Below are 23,764 nucleotides of genomic sequence, written 5' to 3' on the forward strand. Positions count from 1 at the left end.
GTCACCTGTCTGCTTAAAAATGAAATAATATTGGAATAAAATGAAATAGTACAGTTTTAACTTTGTGCCAGGACATGTGAGAAAGATTTAAATCCATGGATTGTATTCTAAGAAACTTGTATCACTAAATGCTTTACACAGTCTTTCTCAATATGCTGATAACTTTAAGAATTAAAGGAATAAGATAATGGTTTACATTAATCAGACGCTAACAATGAGATAATTCCACAACTGCGTCACAACAAAGCTTTAAACCTTTTGAGAGTCTCTCCCATTTAACGGGAAGAATAGCCCGGCTGCATAAATCTAAGTCCTAGATAAAAACACTCGTTATTTTAATGAACGCCATAGTTACTAGATACATACAAAACAATATTAAACTCAAAACGAAATAAAGGCTCATCTCTCAAGGTGATAACGAAAGGCGAAGAAAAACGCTCGAGTCTTAATTAATGCTTTCAAAATTTTTTATAGTTCTGCCTAGGTCTTCAGTAAAAACTTCTCAGTCGGATTAATTAGTTTCAATGTTCTCTCGCCTCGTAACATTTAATTTATCTCTTTAAGTTTTACACCTTTTTCAGAGTTAATGATATCAGGCAGCTTTGAAACTCAAAAGCGAGTGTCATAATAACAATGGTTTTGAAATTTAAAAACGCCAATCCTATATCTGGGAATTCTTTAAGAATCAATTATGTTAGTCAACTATCGGCTGTGCAACGAATCATAAACAACAACTGAATATCTTAAAACAGGGCATATTAAAAATTAAACCAATTCTGAAACTGAGGGCAAAGTGAAAAGAAGCTACAAGGCGCAAATGAATGTTACCACTTCCATATCATATTCTTATCATTGAAACCGTTATAATACTGTAATCACTTCTCATTAGCCGTCCCTACCGCATCTTAAAATTTAACATACGCAGTGTCAAACTATACTTAAGCTTTCTTTACCCACTGAAATAGCACTGAAATCTTACTGATAAACAGAAAAGTTATGCAATGTATGTTTTTCTTAATATATCTGGATTGTTCTTCAGTTAGCTGGTTCTAAATTTTGATAGATGCGTACTTTCACGTAGAAATTACTTAATCCCACCACAGTGGTCATAGTCATAGCTTGATTTTATACCGCTACTGGCGAGAATGATTTGCTTTCACTTTTAACGAAATAACTTTACCGTTTACCGTTGCAAACGGCAAATTGGCGGGCACAGCTCTATGTCAAAAAGCTAAGCAAGCGATTGAAAATTTCGTTCACTTCAAGAGGAGTGGAATTGCAGAAAAATTAATTCGACGTACGTGATACCCAGGCAAGGCAGCAGCGCGGCACCCCCCCGGCGACGGGGGGGGGGGGAGGCGGGCGCGCCCGCCGCAGTCCAAGAGGATACTGTATATACTCCAACTGCAATATTGGCTTTTAGCGAGTAAAATGTGGCGGGCGGATATTGTATCCTGCAGTTAGACGCTCAATGATAAGTATCTTTTATAAATTAATGAATTCCCTACCTGAAATCGTTGTCCTGAAGGTGGAATAAGAAAAATGTTAAGCGCCAAATCCACAAGAGTGGATGTTTCAGAAATCCTTATGGCGATTTCCACAATAAGGGAAAACAATGATAGATGAAACGCAAAAAAAAAAAATCCAAATTTACATATCTTTCTTTGCACCTTTGGCTCCAATAAAAACTGACAGGCACGGCGCCAGATATTTACTGGTTGTAGTATTCAGTTTATTGAAGCCAGCAATGGAGATTACAACTCATTAATTTTTACGAGATCTGAAAAGATGTTGTGAGGATACCATGTTTGAAAGTTGCCCCACTACGATGGCACTATAAGATACCTTCACTTCCAAAACATCGAAGCACCCAATTTTTTTGTTCACTTTCAACAAATTGAAAAATATCACTGTGGAGCGTTATATTTACATAATCCAGGCACTAATGGTGTTTTGTAATTAGTACACACAAAGTCAGCTATCCTGGGAATTCAAAACAAAATTAAGATAGAGTTGTTGTTTTAGTATCGATGCAAATATATTTGAGAACTTTAACTTTCTTATTAATACTTATTGCTAAATATTTTTAAACTAAACTTGACGGCGGTTCTAACATGTTTGCAAAAATGGGATGGCTGATAAACGATGTAATTGTATTACACAACAATGACATTATTTTAGTTTTTGCATTAGCTACTTCTATTAAACCAATAATGATAAATTATGGGAACAGGTGGATTCTGGTTAAGGTGACAAAATTTCACCCAAAACTACAGTACAATGCAAGATGGAAATCATTTCAACTCATCGCGAAAACTAAAACAAAATTGTCCCCGTTTTCCCAAAGTTTTATTCTCCTGTTTTTGTGCATTTAAAATGTTTAACATTTGACGGAGGTAAATGTTTAGAATTAAGAAAGAGTGAAAAAGGTAATTACAAGTCACCGCCCACAAACTCAAATGATGACAAATAAGAAATGTTAGGTTAATAGTCGCCTCACACAACAACGGAAATGTTTTCTTTTGTTATTCTTTTTTTTTACTAATTATCAATCGGTTGCTGGATTTTTGTTTGACAAAGTGTGTTGATGAAGCGAAGCTAAACAGGATAGCTAGTTTCAAAATTATAATAATGTTTTTCCTCGATGTGGAAGCAAAATAGAGAGAAAAAACTATTTTATTTTAAAATTTGTTATTTTTTCTTTTAAGGAAACATCGAGTTTAAATTTTTACAGAAAAGACTTTCAAAAAATAAATAGGGTTGTTTATTTTATTTTTATTGATTAATCGAATCGGTTTTGGAGGAAAAAAAAATAGGGTTAAAATCAACTGGCTTGTATCAAACTTAGAAGTGATAAAAAAGGGGGAAATTATAGCAGGCTAGACAATTATCATTAGATAAATGATCGTATAATATCTAATTACGTCTCAGGCATACCGACTTCTAGTAAGACATATTTTATGCCTTGCTAGATCAGAATAAGTAATCGTTAGAAAGGATTATTGTCACTATTCGTTTTATGCAAATGCAGTTTCAAATGCTGTCTTTTGATGGATTTGGAAACTGTGAAGCACTGTTGTAGTACGATTAGTACTTTGACAATGTTTAAATGAGCTAGAAAGGGATATTTCTTGTGATCGCTTTAAAATTTTTTATTTTTTTTTTTTATTAATTTACTTTTTTTTTTTCCAATGTTTAATTTTTCACATCCCCCCCAAATACTTTTTTAAAAAAATTTTTTTTTTTGAGAAGGGTGGGGCTTGTTTGAAATTAATAATTAAGCGAGAAATAAATAAGGCAGGTTTACATAACAAAACAAACAGGTCCGAAGATTGTACGAGATCTAGCTGAAACCAATACAAGGCGTTATAAGGGACTTCTTTGGTGACGCGAGTGTGTTGAGTGACGCGCGGGGCGCGAGGCGTGGCGCAAGATAGTACGTCCTGATCTCGGTATAACAGTCACTTATTACCACGAGAACTTCTGGATCTTCACTGCCTCCAGGAAGGGGGAGGGGGGCCCAGTTCACGTTCCAAAGAAAATAAAAAGGTACACAATGAGTAGAAGTGGCAATGTGTTTACTTTTATATCGAATGCATCTGTGAAAATGCTTTGCTTTGTGTAAGCGAAAAAAGCTTAAAGTTCTTTTTTTGTGCTTCAGCACTTACGACTATGGCGCTGCTAGTGCCACGGCGGGGGACCCCGGGGGGGGGCGAGGGGGGGGAGCGGAGGAGGGAGGAGAAAACTGACTTGTTTTTAACCTAGAACATCTCCGTTACACTTTTTAACAGACAGTATCGCGTGGCATATTGTTTAATTTACAATGTTTTTTTCTACCTTTTGGTTGGCAGTGGTTGTTATAGTATGGGATAAAAAAAATATTATCATAACAATAACATGATGAAAACGTTGCTATAAATTATTGCATTATTAGTTGATGATCGATACTGCCTTATATTTTTTCTGATGACTAAGGCTAGGAAAGATAAGATTCCCGGATATGAAAAGTGAATAATTGCTTGTTGCTCTTATTCGTTTGATAAAAGTCTTTGCTTTCGTTGTATGCAAAAGCTTGTCGCTCGATCTTTAGATATGTCAAATGTTGGCTGCACATCGAAATTATGGGATGTTAACAGCATAAAATACTAAGGTGTTGTCATCGGCAAAATTTTCTATCGTTTTCTTTTACACCTTTTACACGATAAACCGGAAAGAACTAAAAATAACAAAGGCAGAAGAAGAGAGTTTCAGTTGTTGAAATGAAATTTAGAAATGCATGTTTTAAATTGACATTATAAAAAAATGATGATAAGTCTTACTGATCTGTATAAACAGTAGCTCAGCTTTTATTGCTATCCGTAAATTTCAAAGTTGATAACATGACAGTTTATCATACCTATCTCCATTATATATCACACAGGACAATTTTAATTTCCCTCTTTTGCCGATAAAATCTTTCTTCGAAAAAAATAATAAAAAATGAGTTTTATTTGTAAGTGAAAATATTACCAATGCGAGAAATTCAGAGCCGATTTTGAAGATGCAATTTCTCTTTGAGATGATGAAACACTTCTTAAAAATCAAACGAGAAAGAGAATACTGATCCACAACATTAAAGTGTGATGCTCAATTTTTGTTAGCCTGATCCTGGTAAGAAATAAAAATAAAACGCTTTCCAGTGATTGAAATATTTGGCAAAAAAAGTCGCATAACCTTTCCTGACCGGTTAACACAGATACTTGTGTTTGGGTTGAAATTAGTAAAAATTATAAACCAATTTGCAGGTTCATTTTTCGATGACTTTCGTTTTGCACAGGAAACAGAAGTCAAGACAAGTCACCAACATTTTTTAACATCTTACTGCTATTACCGATTCAAAAAATATAAGTAACAGCCTGAACAAACTCAGTCTTTTTTCACCATTTTTTTTAATAATTTGTCAGGCATATGCTAATGTTCATGTCATTTCCAGACCTTGTATCTATAAACAACCTCGAACAAGGCAAATTACACAGATCCGCTCAATTATATGTATCTTGTAAACTCCCTTTCCTTGCTTTGAAGGCAACTTCCTTCCTCTAGGAATTAAGGATAAATAGAAGTCCTTCGGTTTCTAACGGAATTCTGCGGGTAAAACGCCTAAAGCGACTTACCTAAAGAAAAAGTGATTAAGGTCGCGCTGAGCTTATTAAAGTGCTCATTTTTATTCATCTTTCGCCGTATTCCTAAACAAACAAACCAAGTCGATTTTATTTGTCTTGAGGCCAGAGGGAGGTTTACTAGTTAATAGCCAGCTATTAAGGATTCATATTTTCAAAACACAACCTACTATACAGGAAAAACGTTAACTGTCTCGATTCTAGCCAAAAGAGATACTCAGTCGGTTAATTACAATAGCTAAGGGTCCCGTTTAGAGTTTAACTTCTGAAACCGCACATATAAGGCCAAGCTTCTGAAGCTTTTGGAATTATAAATTCACTGTGTATATCAATCTAGCGCTTCATGCAAATACTGAACTAGATAGGATTTCATGAGCTTGAACTTGTAACCTTGTATATGTTATGAAACTTGAAAGTTTAGTTAAGGTTCTTCATTTTACAATGGACCCGAAAAGGTAGTTGTCAAGATGAACTTCCTCATAAAAAGATTAAGTCCGTGTTTAATACAAAGTCGAGTTGCAATGTTTTTAGTATGGCTGTATGTTTGATGGGAGTTGACAAAATGTCCCAATGGCTAAAAAGATGAATTCGGATGAGCAATGTCAAGAACAAAACAAAAAAGCTTAAACATAACTACAATATTTCTGGGTATTTATCTCTTAACTACACCAAAACTACTGCAAACTGTTCATGTATAAAATGAACAAGAACTCAACTCACCGATGCTAGTTTGTAAGAGGCAATGCAGTACTGACGAAGTAACAATGAATCTTGCTCTGAGCCCTTTTCATACTTGCAGCGGTCTCTTCAACTTCATCTTACTGAAACAAGGAAGTTTTATATAAACCCATTAGAAATTCTGTACAGAATTCAAGCTCTTTAGTTTAACCGAACAACGAATCTAAACCGCATTTTACGCGCGGACTGAGTTGGTTTACTTTTGGCGGCATTAGTGACCGGTGGTCGGATTAAAATAAGAGAACTAATAATTAGCCCGGAGGTAATATAGCCGGCGTGCAGAATCCGAAGAAAGGTGGACTCGACAAGAAAATATATTCACTGCCTAAGCCTCCAGATAAAATTACACTTGAGTTTCTAACCGGAATACAACTTAGCAGCAACATCTGTTTCGCAATTTTTCTGTCGCCAAAATCCACCGGCCGCTTAGCGCCGTAACAATCGTTAACAAAGGTCCTACCTATCGAGTCCTGAAACAGAACAACCAAAATATTTTACACGTCTCTTCTTGGAGGGAATATTTCGAACATGGATGCAAGCAAACGTTTCTGGTCAAAGACCAAGTGAAATGTCAATACACAGTGAATATTGTTATCTGGAAACGAACAGCCGGATCCTGCGCAGCGCTAGCTAAACAAAGAATACTAGTTTAAACAATTAAGATAGACAGCCCTGCTATAAAAAGCAAAGAGAGATGTGTCGCTGGAACACACACGAAACTGAATATTTTACTGCAAAAAGTGATCCCCTGTGCGTTTAATATATCTTTTTCTAATAACATGGGCTATTGAGGGACTTTCTGTTTAATCTTATTACATTGAATCTTATTGGTTGGGGATTCTAAAGGATTTGTTCTCCAACAGCGATGAACGAAAAGAGGTCATGAATCCATCGCCACATGCAAATTTCCTTGCCGTCCAATCACATTGTTATTAATGATTTATTTTGTTTAAATTTGTTTATCGCCATATTTTCTGCTAAACAAGAGACCGATACAATCGGAAACCATATCACTTTCATAAAAGATAGCCCTTCGGTCCTCACATCAAAAATCCGTTACAAAGCCGCAAAACTTGACTTCTGTAGGGGAACTACCTTCAAAGCATGACACGAATTGATTGATTTCAGAGGAAGTCGGTTCAGAAGTTGTCGAAACTGAGCGTTTTTCAGCGATTCATTTATTCCTTAAATATAAAACCTTGATTCAACTAACGGGGCATAAGTCGTCTTAATTACGATTTTTCTTTTAATTTCCCTTTTCCGTTTATTTGCTTTTGTGGAAATATCAAATTCAGTACCGCGGCTTCGTCCTTTCAGCAATGACATCTAAGCGTGCATTATCTTTTCTGTAGGCTAAAAGACTTGCCGGATTTTGAGATGTCGGAGTTTCGATTCTTTCTAACCAGTTTTTGTTTTCAAAAAAGGGCCGAATAAAGTTGCAATTAAGTAAAATATAGACTAAACAGTCTTGTTGGTCCCAGCTATGCTATAGAAAGCACTTCATGAACATCCAGGGGGTCATTTTTTTGAGAAATAGAAATGTCAATTTTTTCCTTCTATCGTTCATTGTGCCATACAAAAACTATCTAAAATTGTAATATATTTTTCAGAGCTAATGTCACAAGTTTTAGGAAAAAAGTAACTGACTTGTATAGAAGTTTTACCATGTATAAATACAACATTATAACTGAACTTTACCCAAAGGATACAACTTAAAGATTTGAATGAGATGTCTTTATTTCTAGGCGTCAAATTAATCGATAAACGCTTCAAGATCAGCATGAATAATTGCAAAAATTCACGAAACCTACCTAGTCCGGAGCGCAGCATTATTAGCTGTGACTTGAAGCAAATTCTAGCGCGGACAGCTAGAAAAATCTTATATGAACCCAAGATTTGGAAAAGTCTATTTCTTTGAATTGGCAGTGAAAGAGCTAAAAAATCGACTTGACTTGCGCAAAATTGGGACTTGCAAATTTATAAAATTTGGCTCGACTAAATGGACTCAGCTTTCTAGTCGTAATCACGCTGCCATAAGAGGGATTTGTTGAGTTCTTTAAACGAAATGATTCCAGACAATTAGAACGCCGGATGTCTGTCTCCAAGCCAATATTGGTTATTTTAGTCCTAAGGACAGATCTTAATTTGAATAAAAGTCACAGAAAAATCTTTGAAATATGCAGATGGCTCCCTTAAATTAGAGTTACGTTACATACGTTTCATATAAGTAACATTTTATAATAAAGGAAGGTAACCTTAAACTAATATCTTGCTTATACCACTACAATTCGTTTCCTAGGGAAAAGACTAGAATCTATGCAACATAATTCAAAATGTTTCATTAAAAATGGGCAATGTTACCTTTGTTAAAAAATATAATTTCAAACTGACAAACCTGTTTTTGAGGACTGATACGGCTTATGACCTGATCAAAATAAGCAAAGTCCCGGCGGATGGCAGTACTGGGATATGTGAAATAAAAGCGATACAAAATCAAAATTTCTCGATTTCGATTCAGAATAAAATTCAAGCTGAAACGCAGTTTGTTGGCGTGGAATCCGTTTGGCGCGCGGCTTTTGCGCAGTAATTGCGAAACAGCAAGACTTGATTAAGGGAAATAAGGTGTCAAAATTTATATTTGGCTAGCACTAATTACGCCTTGGTTACCTCATTACGGACGGAATGATCTGTCGGAAATGAATGCAATTACCAATAAGAGGCGAGCTTCTTTCCTTTATTTGTGTTCATTTGAGGCTTATGCCGACTTTTTTATGGCAAGACATTTTTAAATGACGAGCGGAATGGCAGGGAGTTTCAAGAGATAAAGAAATTTAAAAGAAATTCTGATAAGATCGTTGACATTATAGCATCGTTGTTATGGCTACGAAAGGTTTACAGTAAAGTAACGATTTTTTTTTCAACAAGTAAAAATCGTGCATTCAATGAAAGATTTTAATAATAGAACTGCAAGTACGTCCAAATATGTATTAATGACAGTGATTTTTTTTCGTCCTTAGGATGACCGTACACTGTTTTTCAAGGGTCGCCTGTTGAGAGAAGTCAAGTGTTCAAAAAATTTGAATAAAAGTTTCAATTAGAAAATTGCACACAATTGTGACTTGAAGATAGTTAAATATAGGCTGAGAGTCAAGTCAAAATTGCACATGCAATAAATGGAAAATAGATGTGTTGAGTTAGAGAGAAGCTTTTCGTCAAAGGCTTAACGAAACTTAACTAATAGTTATGTTTTCCATTACTGATATAAATTTCAACATGTTGTGATATAACCACAATATTAACATATTATTTTAGCCACTACGTTGCAAAGCAGCGGGTCACACTTTTAAAATTCTTTGTTTTTTCATTATTTTAAGCCAGGTGGCTGTGTTATGATATCATAGCTAAGACCAAATTGACCCTCTGGAGTAAGTTGTATGGTATCGCATTGCAAATAAACTGCGTGAAAGGATTTTAAAAATTTGTATAACTACAGGAGACATTTTCTTTCCGAAAGCTTATTGAAACATTTCCATTATGAGCTGCGACCAATCAGGTTTAAATCATTTTATTCAATGGATAGACTGTTTTGCTGATAGCCAGACCTTTAGCCGCTTAAAGCTCTTTCCAATTATATCGGTCACTCTACAAGATCGTCAAAACAATTTAGAAGTTGAAAAAGGTGAAAAGTGACCTCTTGTTATTAAACAATAAATGCTCAAACCTTCGATACCTACTTCGCTTATCCTCTTTAATGTCGCAACAAAAGTTGTAATTTTTTTTTTTAAGTTAGGGTGGGTACCCAGCTAGATCAGTTAACTTTCATTATTTTACACTCTATATATCATTCAATTCTTGCACGTCTTTTGTGACCGTTTTCAACTAAAGTTATACGTTATTTATACTGCTTCTCACCAGGTTGCAAGCTATTTAACACCGATTTGAGATAGCGAAAGACTATTAACTTCAATTTATACGTCGTTTTCCAAGAAATTTAAAAAACAAGATTTTTATCATCCTAAAATCCCATGTCTTCCGAGAGCTTAGCTTTCTTTTAGCACAAAACTATATTTGCTTTCAGTCCAGATAACTTAAGCCTCGACAAATCCTTGGAATTGCAAAGACCACTCAAAAACTAATTTAAAATGCATTTAATTCAAGTGCTCCTTTGTGTTCGGCATAGTGTTTTTAAAACTATAGAAGAAAACTTTTGATAGCTTCCGTTTGTTTAGTTCTAGAGTTCCAGCCGGAATAAATACCACGTTTATTGCAGTACCACAATTTCCCGTTCTAAATGTTTCGTATACCTGTTATAGATCACCTTTTTTAAAGCCACTTATTTGGCATCAGTTACCGGTCGTTAAATATTCTTTCAGTTACGAAAAGCTAATTTGAAAAAAAGAGCTGATTAATCAGACGAACATCTGCCTGGCCTCCCTGTCCCTCAGTCGAAACGCACCGAGATGTGACCCCTTTTTAAATTTAAAATTTTCTACAAAATCTCTATGTGTAACTTCTATACAACCATCAAAGTATAGAACAGATAATGTGTTAGTGTCTAAATTTCTCTCTTAACTCAAATTACGACACGAAGTAAATTGTAAGACAGTCCTGTGCCAGCATTATTACGTAATACTATTTATATTTCCTATTTTTGGCCGGTGCTATTTCTATACAAGAAATGCAATACTTCTTTAAATGATTGTATATATCTTAAAACTGTGCTGTGTAGCAAATTATGGGGAAAAGGAATTTTCGGACGAGAGAGAGAGAGACGTATTTCACCTGGCTTTCGGGGTAGCTCAAAATATATCTGTGTTTCGAGCTTTTAGCAATAAAATTCAGATGATTTTTAAAACTACTTATTAAACGGCAGAAAATGTCACTTCCTTAACCGTTACCTTTATACTATGAAGAGTGGCGAATTCCGGTGATTTTCTAGTAGATATTGTTTATAACTTTAGTTAAGAAGCTCTTTCACAACTTGTTCGATGGTTCAGCCTTGGAAATCAGTACTGGTTTGGTAAACACTTGTTTAAATACCCGACTGAAGAATCAGACTGATTGTTATCAGCCAATGATTAGCACCTCCGAGTACTTCCGAGCGAGCACGATCATAATCGAGTATTTCAGAAAGTTGGCACGCGTACGCGAATCAGTTGCCTAGCAACCATGTTTAAAGCAAACCTGAGGGTTCAGTTATCCAATTGTAGTAGAGCGGGGTATTGTGATAGTTATCTGTTGTGCTTTCGATAACGAAGAATGCACTATAGTCATGGCAAATAACACAATTTTAAACCGATAAGCGTGTGCCTTTAATGTAACTTTACTTTTGATTAATGACCCCTTTACTGCTTGTACGTGACAACAACATTCGAACGCGATCTATAGAGGCCAGCAAATTGGGCTTATCAATCCCTGTATTAATATAAACATCACGTTTTCTTTTTCTGCTTTATACCGTAAATAAGCAGTCAACAACTGCTAAAGCTTTTTTAAACATTGTTTGTTTGTTTGTTTCTCACTACTCATTCAGAAGTCATTTCAGTGCCAATATCTTACACTTGCCTTTGTGGCGTGAAATAACATTTAGCGATTCAAGCAGAGCTTTTTCCGTGCACTCATTTTTATTTTATTCTATTATGATTATAAGCGAACGACCATCAACAAACTCGTAATCTGATTGGCTAGGCAGATGCCTTTTCGACTGAAAAACGTGCTCTCAGACAAAACTCTCCAAAATGGCAGAACCAAACGTCTTTCACAGTTTTCCAGCATTGATATTCACCCATAGCGACCAAGTTTTAAAGAATCGCAGAATGGGTTACGTAAAAACAGTTTGTTTCAGTCGATCTCGGCTTTTCGATTTCGGTTCTGCACTTGACTTCGATCAACCGATAGAATCTTCAATTGGAGCTTGCGACAATGTAATTCAGTAAAACATATACTTACCAAAAATGTATTTTGTAGTATAGCTTCAGTTATCCAAAATCGGGAGCGCTTTTTCATGCCAAACCAAGAAGATTTCTCGAGTTTCAATACAGTTATCATGTAAGCTTTTCAGCCTGTAACGACCAGATGATACTTCGATCGTTTTAGAATACTTTCATTTCCAATACTTATTGATTTGGCAATGTGCTGAAACACTTGCTCCAGGGATCTGTACTTGCACCTCAAAAGGAATATTCTTTTTATAATTAAAACGACTAAGAGCAAGGCGACGAAGGGACGCATTGGTGGTTATTTATATAGCTGTAAATGGAGTTTAAACGACCACTTAAAATACAAAACTTTCGCTAGGGAATCGACATCTGTCTATAAATTACCTGAATACAAACTTTGCGAGGCTCAAACCACCAGTTCGTTGTCAGATTCGCGTTTTTGAGTTCTTCATAAAACTTCACCTGATTGCGCGCAAGAAAGTTAGCAACTTTTCATTAAGAAGAAAAAATCTTTGATCAGTTTCCGGTGCCAGCGTAAATAAACTTAAAACTGACGTTTTTAATCCCAAGGAAAGACAATTAAGTGACTCCTAATTTTCAACAAGAAACTTGCCAATGTAGCGGTCTTTTAAGAGCCGCTTTTTAAAATCGCTTTCAGAATCAAAACTGTGATTGAAGAATTTACCTGAGTTTTCCTTTGATAGATAACGAAGGCGTCCTATATTTCTAGCTGTTTCGACTACATCTACGATAAATAAATTTATCAGGAAAGCTAACTTTTCCCATTTTAATTATATTTTCAAAAAGGACAACTGTCTTTGGAAGCAAACCGCTTTTGACAGTCAGTTGTCCATTCAGCTTTGTTTATTGGTAGATCCACTCTCCTAATTTATACTTCGTCGTTTAATATTCCGTTTTAGAGGACTTTCATTAGATTTGTTTTTCCTGTGTAAATTCCCTTTATGAAAAACATTTCACAACTTGGACACTTTTCATGAATAGCGCTGACTGTTAGACTGAAAATGAAACAAACGAAATGAAACATTTGTCACGCGTTTGGCGTGCGAAAAAACACCTTGCAATTCATCCACGTAAATTATCTTAAAAAGCTCTCTTTTAATTTCCACCAGGGTCGCTTTTATCATAAATTTGAAGTGGCCCTGGGAGGGAAATTTGTAAATTAGAAAAAAGTAAATTCACAAAAATCCACGTTTTTAACTGAGAATTGAACGTTAAGAAGCAATTTGGCTTAACCGGTGTAATGTGAACATTTTTCCTTTTTTATTTATCGATAAGTGAGCCGAGGAAAAAAGCACTTTCTTGGCAAAGCTGTAGTTTATTTGAGTCTCCTTAATTAGATTTCCGAAATAAACTATAAAGGATTTGCAATAACAGTTCGAATAAACAAAGGGCACTTATTAAAAAGAGCACTTTTCGCGAGAATGAATTATTATGCAAACAATATTTGAGAGATTTATTACTTTTGACAACTTCCCAGCACTTCAAACCCACTGCCTCTCAACTTTCGCTCAGCCTACTTCTCGGTAAGATATTCGGCTTATCTTCGAGAGATTTCCGGGAATCATCGGACTTCGGTGAAAGCCTCGAGTTCTTCTTTAGACATAGAATAGACATTCGTATAGGAAAGCCAGAAGTCCTGGTAAATAAATCATGAAGTTGTTTATAAGAACCAAGAGAAAATTCTTTTTTTCCGGAACTGGTAATGTAAATAAGGAATAACAAATAAAGCCTTTTGCATTTATCATGCTTATTTAGACTTGCATACACTAACTAGTGAATGTTATGGCCAAAAAATCTATAACGACATGAAACTACTGAGAACTGAGGCATTAAAAAAAGTTTTACTATAAAATTAACCCTACAGACGGTATTGTGTCGTAACACAGCGTAGAAATTTCATTTATAAACTGATAACAGTGGAACTGACCTCGAGTGTGATTTGAAGCAAGTAACTAAACAACATCGAATAAGATGGGCGTGAACTAAAATGAATCATTGTTATTCTGAATTTTAATTGTTGTTTGGTTGTTTGTTTGTGGCAGCCAGGGCGACGCACCGCGCCAGCGACGACGCGCGGAAGGTTTGAGAAAGCTACCAGGGACATAACTAGCAAGAGGCAAGACGAGGCACTTGCCTCTTCTAGATTTTAACCCACAATTAAAAACAAAATATGTTCAGTTGGGATAATAATTCCCAGTTGAACAAGATTGATTTTTTTTTCAAGAATTACCTTATGAAGACTATGTTTAAGAACGTTTAGAGTTTCAGAGCCACATTTTCTAGTAGGCATGCCCCAAGAACCTCATAGCAAGATTTTGCCTCGTTTATGCCAAAGGCCTGGTTATGGCCCTGGAAGCCATATACCAGATTATGACGATTATCAAAGTGCTAAAAAACCTCGGTCGTCCGGGAAGTTTAAAGCAAATTATTCTTCGTCACACAAACGTTGGTTTACTAAAGTCATACAAGCAGTTAGCGCTGAATACTTCGCTCGGCTTTGAAGAACCCAGTTGAAAGCAAATACCACTGAAAATGTAAACATCTAAGAAAGCACAAAGAGCATGTATTAATTAATGAAACTGAATCCTCGCGAGAAGAACTATTCTCTCGACATTTCTAAGTACTGCATCGATAAGTGCGGTGTAATACCTCAACAACTAAATCAGTCCACATAATTAAAACTTATCGAATACAATTACTTTGTGTTTGCAATGTGCTCGCTAATCCTGCACACACAAAATGAATGCCAGTTAATATTCAGTTGTTTAAATCGATCCAAAGAGAAACAAAATCAAATATGTTCTTACAGCCTTACCTTGCCGTTTTTGCAACTGCAGAACAAGCGTTCATTTCGAATAGTATATTATACATGCTCTTCGAAGCGTAATATAAACTTATTCGCTGCCAGCAAATACGATTGGACAATTAGTTTGCTTTTGTCCTAGGGATCTACAAGGATTAACTCAAAAACAAAAGAAGCGATATGTACCATGTGATTATCAAGTTTTTGCCTGAAAAAAAAAAACGTAATTGTTATTTACACAACAACAGACCTTTCTTTGACAGGTCAGTTCAGGTAGCCTGAATTTAAACCGTTATCTCAGGATAGTGGTCGCGCACTCCCCGAGAAATACGTCTGAAAAACCAAATGGCTTAAAGCTGCTTAAGTGGGGGGTTCGGAAAAAAAAAGTACAGTACCACACATTTCAGTTTCCATTGTCTGTTGGGGATTGGTTCGAAAATCTCTTCTAGTCTTCTTCTACAACGAATTGCAATCCAGCCTTCTTTGTAGATTTATAGAACAAAAAATTCGAAACCGGTAAAAAGCAAACACAAAACACACAGCAAAACAAAAGTCAGGCTGAAAAGTAAACCTTTACTTTTTAAATCATCTTTTAGTTGTCATAAAGATGGTTAAAAATTGAAAAGTAAAGGTTTTCTTTTATTTCGCTGCTGTACTGTATTTTTGTTTGTTTTTAGCGATTTCTATTTTTTCCGTGTCGCATTGTATGGCTTGTTTCAAAGAGGAAGTGATATTAATTGGGAAGCCTATCACCAAAGAAACGGAATTTTTACACAACCATCTTAATTATCATCAATGTTTGCTTCCTCAGAATATCAGAGTGATTAAAAATGTTGTTCTTCGTTTCTTATCTTGTGGAGAAAATAAAGCACGTCAAATAAGACTGTGCTAAAAGGTTTATTACCCACCATTTACAGAGACAAGGAAAATCGCTCGTAAATCGAGAACAAATAAGATCAATCGGTCTGATTTCATTGGCCATTTCTATACGAAAGGTAGATTTATTTATGCGGTTTATTTAACTTTTGTGTTAACAACTGTCCAGACATATAGTAAACATGTTGCATGTATTAGAATAGATATTAGATAAAGTTCTTCGCTATCGGAGAAAAATTGAATGCATATTGGGTGGGAAACAAATAACTCTGACACAGCTTCTCTCAATGAGGTTATATGCGATTTTCTTAACTGATCCAACGTTATCTAGAACCTCATATCCTTTCTCTCAAAAATCCCCCGCGTAAAATGCCAATATTTTAATCTTGATCGAACGGATATTGACTAATCCTGGCAAGATCGATTTGCCAAATTACCGGGGCTAAACAACAAAGTGTTCTCCGGGACCTGTGTTCAGCCTTGCCTCGCCGGTTCTTCCTTGATTTTGCCACAATGTCTCTCGAAGCCCTTAGGGTGAAATATCGCTAAACACGATCTTCTTGCGTACCGTTAATCGACTTAATTACTTCGTAGTAGATACTATATATGTTCAAAATCGCTGGCCCGGCAGCCTGTCGTCTCTCAAATCGGTTTTTTACTTCGGGTGTTTCAGTTGTCTATTTTTCTGTCTACATGTTACTTATTAAACCGTGAGTCGGATTGCTTTTCCAGTTAGCCAGCTACGTAAACTCGAAGTAATACAGTGAAACGCGGCGTTTGAATATTCAAAAGGGCGAATCATTTCTACCCACAAAAGAGACATTTAACAAACATGTTTCATTTTGCAGTTCTAACTAATAAATAGCATTTTAGAAGAGCTAACAATATGCGAATTGTTTGGTTGATTGGCCAGTTTTTTCCTCATAAAATGATATTAAAGTACAATTAAAATGAATTTAATTTAGCGACGAATTGAATGTTTTCCTCTGTATTCTGTTGTTCTTAAATAGATCTAGTTAACAAATTTTAAGTGAAAAACAGCACTCACCATGAATTTCACGTTTACAAACGAACTGCGACGTAAATTTGCTGTATTATATGGGTCGGCAATGATTTTAAGGCTCTGACTAACCTTTGAGGCTGTGTAGATCGCGGTATATTTGCGTTTCTTAGTCTAGTTACCAAGGCAATGGAAAGAAGAACTAGTTATGGCGGGAGAGAACGTGTGCTTTCCTTTGATGTCGTCAAATGACAGTGTACAGCTTTTTTGCAATCTTTTACAAGAACAGTGATAACTTTTCATTGTTCAGGGGACAGCTGGTTTTCGGCTGTGATAACAAAGAAACAAAGGTAACACACAATTCGAACATCCAACTTACCCTTTGAACAAAAAACTGACAATACCTTTAATGAATCGTATTAACGTGTCCTCGTTATATAATTGGTAAATAAACAACTCCTTCGCACAAAATCATTCATCCCACAACTCCCCAGGGAAATCACATTCATCATCATTTATTAGCCACATTCACATTCATCATCACATTCATCACCACATTCATCACCATTTATTAGCCACTTTTGAAATGAATTATTACAACAATAACTATAGTAGATAGGGCGAGGAGACCTCCAGGAAACCACCAGGCTTAAAGGGGAGGCCACCTTGGTTAGCAATATATTAGTAATTTCGCTGTGAATGTGCAGCTAGGTAAATTTCAGACTCATTTCATTAAAAATTTTATCATTTTTCTTAAAAGAAGAAAAGCTACTCGAACCAGTGATCGATTCTGGGAGAGAATTCCCAATCGAATGATAGGTGAAAGCCTTCGCGTTAAAGCCGAACAAGTATGACCCAAAGTTTGTCGCCTAGACAAGTGGCCTGGAACCCGGGCAATAAGGGGGCGAGCGGTTATTCACTTTTCTATCTTCTTGTCAATTTACGACAGCTCGGAGTCGTGACAACATGTCATACGTTATTCAATTTGAGACAGGTCCGTTACTTGTACAAATTTACTTTTTAAGACAGGTATATGCAAAACACGACGAGTGTTATTATCCTGTCAGTTTGCCATTGTCATGGCCAAGGTGATAACTCAAAAAAAGAAGGAGGGGGGACTGATGAAGCCCAGTGAGGGTAAATTCCGACAAGCGACACGGCGTTTAGAAAAAGAAATAAAATGGCGGGGAACGACAAGACTTTTGTTGAAATAGCGACAGCGATGGAAAGAATTAAATAAGACAACTATGGCGAATCTCTCGGTTTTTTTAAATGTTCGATGGCGAACTGATGTACAGTCACAAATCCCCCTAGATCACCAGCATGAAGGGCTTGTTTTAAGGTCCCGCATATTTCAGGCAGAAAGCTATCAATTCGAAAAGTTGATAAATACAATTAGTCAAAAACTTTCGTTGCTTGTCGTACCCACTAGTCTTTCGCTACGAAGGGTACAAGGTGATAGATCATTATTCGTTGTGGCTGTGGCTGATCAAGACGTCATAACTTCCATAATGAAGGTTTGCATTAAATATATAGTCTATTTATCTTAGCAATTGCGAGAAAATTGGTGCTTTAATCTGGCAACCAACTAACTTACTACATCCTAATCAAACATAGCAAAGTATACAGTCATACATACATTCAAACACATACATTTTATTGATAAGGCCCCTTTACAGGGCTTTTCAGCCACAATATATCACAATTTAATATAAAAACCCACCTTTGAAAAATTGACGAAGAATGCTTGAAACAGCGGACGGTATTCCAAAGATAATGGCCTGTAGAGGTCTAGAAATCTGTAAAGAAATATTTTTAACGATCGAGAATTTTTGATCAGCAGAAAAATAATTTTGCCAGTCGCAAAATTCTTATCAGTCAAGAATTAAAACAGTTTTAACTTCGTTAATGAAATGCCCGAGAAACTCTTGCTAATGTGTACCCAAGCTAGTTACATCGTTTTTAATCTGTCAAAAAAATAAATTAATTTTAACGGCTCTTTCAAAATGCACGAGAAACTTCTGCTCTGTGTACAGGTGTACTTTAAAAGTTCAGAGACGGACGCGTCGTTTTTAATTGGTCGAAAATTTAAACTTCCTTTAAATTAATTAAAGTGCCCGTAAAACTCCTGCTCTGTGTACCAAAGTTAGTCACGTCCGTCCGGCTTTAGACGAAATGACGAAATTCCGACAGCGACATGCAAAATATTCTTTTATTATGCAGTGAAGCTTTGAAATTCAGACAGGAGTGCTGATGCATACCTACCCTAACAGGGTCTCATTGATGAAAGCACTTTTCTTGTGAAGGTTGCTGGGGCGTAAGAGATTCTCCACTCTTCGGTCTTTATATTGGGGGAGGGTCCCACAGCATCTCCCCTACCACTGCTGTTGGAAATTGAACAAACCGGGTCAGTTAGACAAGCAAAGCAACCCAAAAAAGCAGACACGTGGGTCGAATCCCCTTCACTTTCCACAGTCGTGAAATCATAAACAATAGCATGCAGATTCTAGCCTGTTCCAGGCTCTCAGTTTGTGTGGGAGAGCGAAATAAGCGGGCGAGCGAGGAAAAACGCTTTTTTCGCTCTACCACACAAACCGAGAGCCTGGAACAGGCTAGCAGTCGTCACACTCACACTGTCAGAAAATTTTAGCGGGAAAAGTCAAAATCCAGGTCACGCGTGACTCTCCCGCGAGTATTTTCTGTATCGCGTGACATCCCTTCTCACTGCGAACCACTCCTCCAATATGGCGTCCACTAGGACTGAGGAAAGCGCATTCAAATTAGATGTCAACATTACCAAATTAGAAGATTCTTCGCCAGTGTTCTTTAAAGTTGATGGCGAGAGGTTCAAGGAGACCCAGACGCTGAAACTACAAGTTGATACTACATACAGAGTTTCGTTTGAGTTTCGTCCTTCGAAGGAAGTTAGGTAGGTTTCCGGATCAGGTGTCTTTCGTGAGCAGTAGATTTTAAAAAGCTCAGCAAAGGGACACCACATCAATTATGAATTAGGCTTACGTAAGAAAATTTTATTTGAATTTCTCAGAAACGTTCCTCAATTTAGCCGTTCAAAACGTCTTAGTCGTGGTCGTTTAATTTCATTTCAACTCCTAACATCAGTGTAACATAAACCATGCACTTACAAATTTGCTTTTTATTTCGATGTACTAAATCGAAATAAAAGGCAAATTCAGCATTGATTACTGCAAAAGGTACTAAGGATAACATGTTATTTTTGTAGTGATAGCGTCGAACTAACAGGAATTAAGGTTCCTAAATGTTTATTTCGCCATGTTTGATGTCAATTTAGTACAATTAAGCTTATGTTTATTTATTAAACTTATATATATAATTATCTGGTCAGGGAAATTCTGAACTCGCGATCATGGTTAACAAAAACAACAAAAGTTTATTTAACCATGAATCATAGTTATCATTATTTACAGCATAATTTAATTTAAACTAAAAAATTTCAATTCCTGAAGCATGGATTTCTACTATCAGAAAACACAACAGCCCATCGACTACAAAGCTGACCTATAAGAGAACAACATTTGTTAGTTGGAATAATAATGAGGATTGAAATGCACCAATAGCCGCGAACCAACCTGTCATAAATAGCGACGCATAAACAATCGACCTCATCGCCTGATGAAGACAAGCAGTATAATACCGTTTTTTTGTTTGTCTCACTATAGAATCGCTTTGAGATGTTGATCGCCACATTTAGACTGCAAATTGCAGTCTAAATGTGGCGATCAACATCTCAAAGCGATTCTATAGTGAGACAAACAAAAAAACGTTTAGCAATGGACAAGCATCCTTTTGAGGTGGGATTAGCAATACCTCTCGCAAATTAGTGGAGGAGAACAGGGGTGCAAGAGCTCAGGAGAATAGGGGGCGGGAGGCAGGAAAAAGGAGGACAGGAAGGGGGATTCCCAAGGTGGCGGGAACCAGGAGAAATTGAGAAAAATTGTGCAACATTTATTTATAATATTTTGCAATAGAAATAGCACAAAGAGGCAGGAACCAGGAGCAAAAAGGTATGGGAAGCTGAAGATTCAGATCCCCTTGTCCCCACCCAAACGTTAAGCACTGGCCTCTTGATCGAGCCACTATGACATCATAAAGGGCTAACTTTACAACATAAAACCCCAGCTGGCTATTATTAGCAGGAAATAATTTTTCTTCATCTCCTTTCTTCGTTACAGTGAAATTTCTATTGCTGGAGGAAATCTCAAGCATGAGCTCAAGAGGAGTGATGAAAGGTCTTCGCATTACGAGTGCTCATGGTCAACAAATGGAATGAGTGAGTCCAAAAACAAAGATCGGCTTTACATGGTAATATCTGTCAAGTTCCAGGATGGAAAAGAACTAAATGCCAGAGTACAGTGTAAGATGTATACCCTGAAGGACAAGAACCATGTCATGTGGGGAACGTGCTTGAAGAACCTGCACATTGATTGCAAAGTGAAAGATGGGCAAAGCCACATTGATGTTCAACAAGTTTTATTCAAGTAAAAAAAGTTTTATCAAAGAAGATGGAATGGACCCACTTTACGTAAATTTTAGTCATTAACTCCACATGCTAATGTGAAGGAGTTTTTAGATGTTATGTTTAAAGGTGGTCTGTTTTCACACATGACCAAGCTTGTGAATTCAGTCATCTCTTATTGCTCATGATTGTGTAGCAATTGGAATTAACTGCTTGTTAGGCTTATTAGAATTATTATTATTACAATTTAAATACTTAAAATTAAGACATTTTCAAAATAATGTACAAAGTTTGCAGATTTTAAGATGAGAAACTGTTTAATATATATGTTTTGAATATTTTTACTGAAATATAGATAAAACAAAAAAGACTGGTGAATCATTCATGAATTCTGAAATGTTATATATTCTAGACATTAGTGTCCTACTTTTTAACTTAACTTAAACTCATTTAGTGCATGATAGAACTGTAACTTGGAATTAGTTATGCATGCATTTTTTTATATGCACTAAAAGTGCTTTACGCATTGTAGTTATTTCATACAAGTTTTAACAAAAATCAATGATAAATTTGTTTATCCTTACCATCCTTGGTTTTTACTTACTCACTGCAGCGTTCAGAGTATGTGCATGTAAAGGGGTCAACTTTTGAAATTAACCCTGCTGTGATGTGTTTCTGAAACATATGAAGCGAACAGGAATCCCCCCTGAATGGGATTCTTGTCTATTGCAGGGTTACTTCCCCCCCCCCTGCATTTTGGCTGGTTTCCCTAACAATTCGCTGATACTCATTCAGTGGTCCACCCGGGAGGATCAGTGGGAGGAGAGATGCACTGGTGTGCCATGCATAGGGAAGCCTCGAGCCAAGTGGCCCATACTTGTCGGAGCTTATCTCGGTTTCTGTAGCATTAAGCGGCTAGGAATATTTCTACTCCCCCCTGCATGGGATGCTAGTCCATCCCAAGAACCCCCCCCCCCCAGCATTTTGTCGCTGATACCCATTCGTACACCTGGGTGGAGAGAGGCACTATGAGAGTAAAGTGTCTTGCCCAAGAACACAACACAATGACCCAGGCCAGGCCTCGAATCCGGATCCTGTCATGCACAGGGGGGGAGCATAAGGGTAGGTTACCTTGCTATAAACTTGCTTCTTCTTCGCCATTTTGTTTCATATTTCTGACCAGCTACAGACCAGACGTCTTGTTGAAATATGACAGCTAATCAGAACACATCAAGATAAATAAGTTTATGGCTCTTGTGGTCCACGAAAAACTATACCCAAATACCAGCTCAAAATGGCAAACTCTTGATGACCCAATTTCAGCCCAAAACCATACCCTTTGGGGTGGCACATACCTCCATAGCTTATATAGGGAACTGACTTTTTATCAACTTTAAAACTAGTCCCACATGTTTGTCAGGGTTAGCTGAGAGGCCAGGTGAAATCTCACCTCATGCATAACCTGCATGGCGGACGTCCGAAGGGGAGGGAGAAGGGCGTGGCCGGCATCCAAACTTCCCTTCTCCCTCCCCTTCGAACACTGGCCATGCAGGCTACCTCATGCAAGGAGATGTGACACAGAGGGGACTACTCACAAGTCTGCTTCAAAAATAAATTTAGAATTAACCTGATCATATACTAAATTCCCTGACTTGGAGACTTCCTTTTACTTACTTTTTCTGACCGCAACAACATCACAGAATCAGAATGAGTAAAGAGTTCACTGGACATGCACATCCAAAACAAATTCAACTCTGATCAATTATTTATTCTCTATATACTATTTTCAATAATATGTGTACACTGCACATTCTCACTTCCTGCAAGCACCGAGTTTAAAAAATTGAAATCACTGACAAAATTACAAGATATAATTCTACAAACAAGCACCCTGTGAGCTCTCAGTTTTGATTTCAATATGGAACTTGCAAGTCAATACTCTAAGAATGAATTAACATACAAAACAAACCTGAGTGGTTATAATATCATTATTGGACAATTCATGAAATAATGTTCACAATTCCTCACATGTGGCTTTCTATTAAAACTATTTTTTAACTACATAAATAATGTCTATCAATAAAATTAACTCTAACAAACACAATATTAGTCATTGCTGCTGATGTTGAGTTTAAACTTCCACTGGTATCAATGATCAGCTATAATTAACTGAATCAAGGCTTAATTTACAACAGTTATAAATACCAATAAAATCATACATAACAGTACATTGACTATTTATTCTGTAGCTGCATGCAACAACGTCTGCACTTTTTTAAATACTATCAATAATATACATGTATAATTCAGTAAACTGTTTGTACTTATGTTAGCTTTATTTTTGTATGTACATGCACAGTCTATTACAAAAACACTCTACCTCTGAATATCTCTACTTCTGCAAAACATTTTTAGAGAACCAATAATCTATAAAATAAAATTGAGGAACAAGGGAGAAATGTGAATTTTCAAGGGAACATGCCTCCTCCCTTAGAGGGCGTCCATCACTTAGAGTATTTCTTCACAACTATTCTTCCCTGATGGGATGGGAGGCCATCACAGATTGCCACCAGCTTTTTTAGAGTGCCTGGGGGGGAGGGGAGGATTAATCAGAATTATTACTCTCAGGTGGAAAGAGGCACTGTGTTCAAGTCCCATGCAGTATGGGTTTTTCCCGAGCTAAGTGGTTATTTGACACGTTAATAAAGTTTCTATCTATCTATCTAATTTGTA

The 23,764-nt window shown here is 36.5% G+C and overlaps 2 protein-coding genes across 8 annotated transcripts in view; one reads left to right on the top strand and one right to left on the bottom strand.

The window, feature by feature from the left end:
* Window positions 1-16,696, bottom strand: part of LOC144635168 (voltage-gated delayed rectifier potassium channel KCNH5-like) — a 44,185-nt gene extending 27,489 nt beyond the window's left edge. Inside the window, exons 1-2 of one of the 7 annotated variants that reach the window (XM_078494237.1) lie at window positions 16,585-16,696; window positions 5,880-5,980 (exon numbers count right to left, since the gene is read on the bottom strand). The gene's annotated coding sequence lies outside the window, so the exon portion shown is untranslated. Of the gene's footprint in view, window positions 1-1,508; window positions 1,602-5,879; window positions 5,981-6,357; window positions 6,579-8,292; window positions 8,514-10,795; window positions 10,815-11,846; window positions 11,972-12,220; window positions 12,282-16,584 lie in introns of those variants that run through there. The other 6 variants (XM_078494239.1, XM_078494238.1, XM_078494240.1 and 3 more) reach the window with 6 other exon arrangements.
* A 2,562-nt stretch (window positions 16,697-19,258) lies between these two features.
* LOC144635325 (CB1 cannabinoid receptor-interacting protein 1-like) lies at window positions 19,259-21,401 on the top strand. The gene is made up of 2 exons (XM_078494437.1): window positions 19,259-19,465; window positions 20,748-21,401. Exons 1-2 carry the CDS (start codon window positions 19,281-19,283, stop codon window positions 21,055-21,057), a joined length of 495 nt encoding a protein of 164 aa, XP_078350563.1. The 5' UTR covers window positions 19,259-19,280; the 3' UTR covers window positions 21,058-21,401.
* Window positions 21,402-23,764: the final 2,363 nt, after the last annotated feature.

Source organism: Oculina patagonica, chromosome 13 (genome assembly GCF_052425735.1).
Source record: "Oculina patagonica isolate OP01 chromosome 13, crgOcupat, whole genome shotgun sequence".
Taxonomy (NCBI): domain Eukaryota; kingdom Metazoa; phylum Cnidaria; class Anthozoa; order Scleractinia; family Oculinidae; genus Oculina; species Oculina patagonica.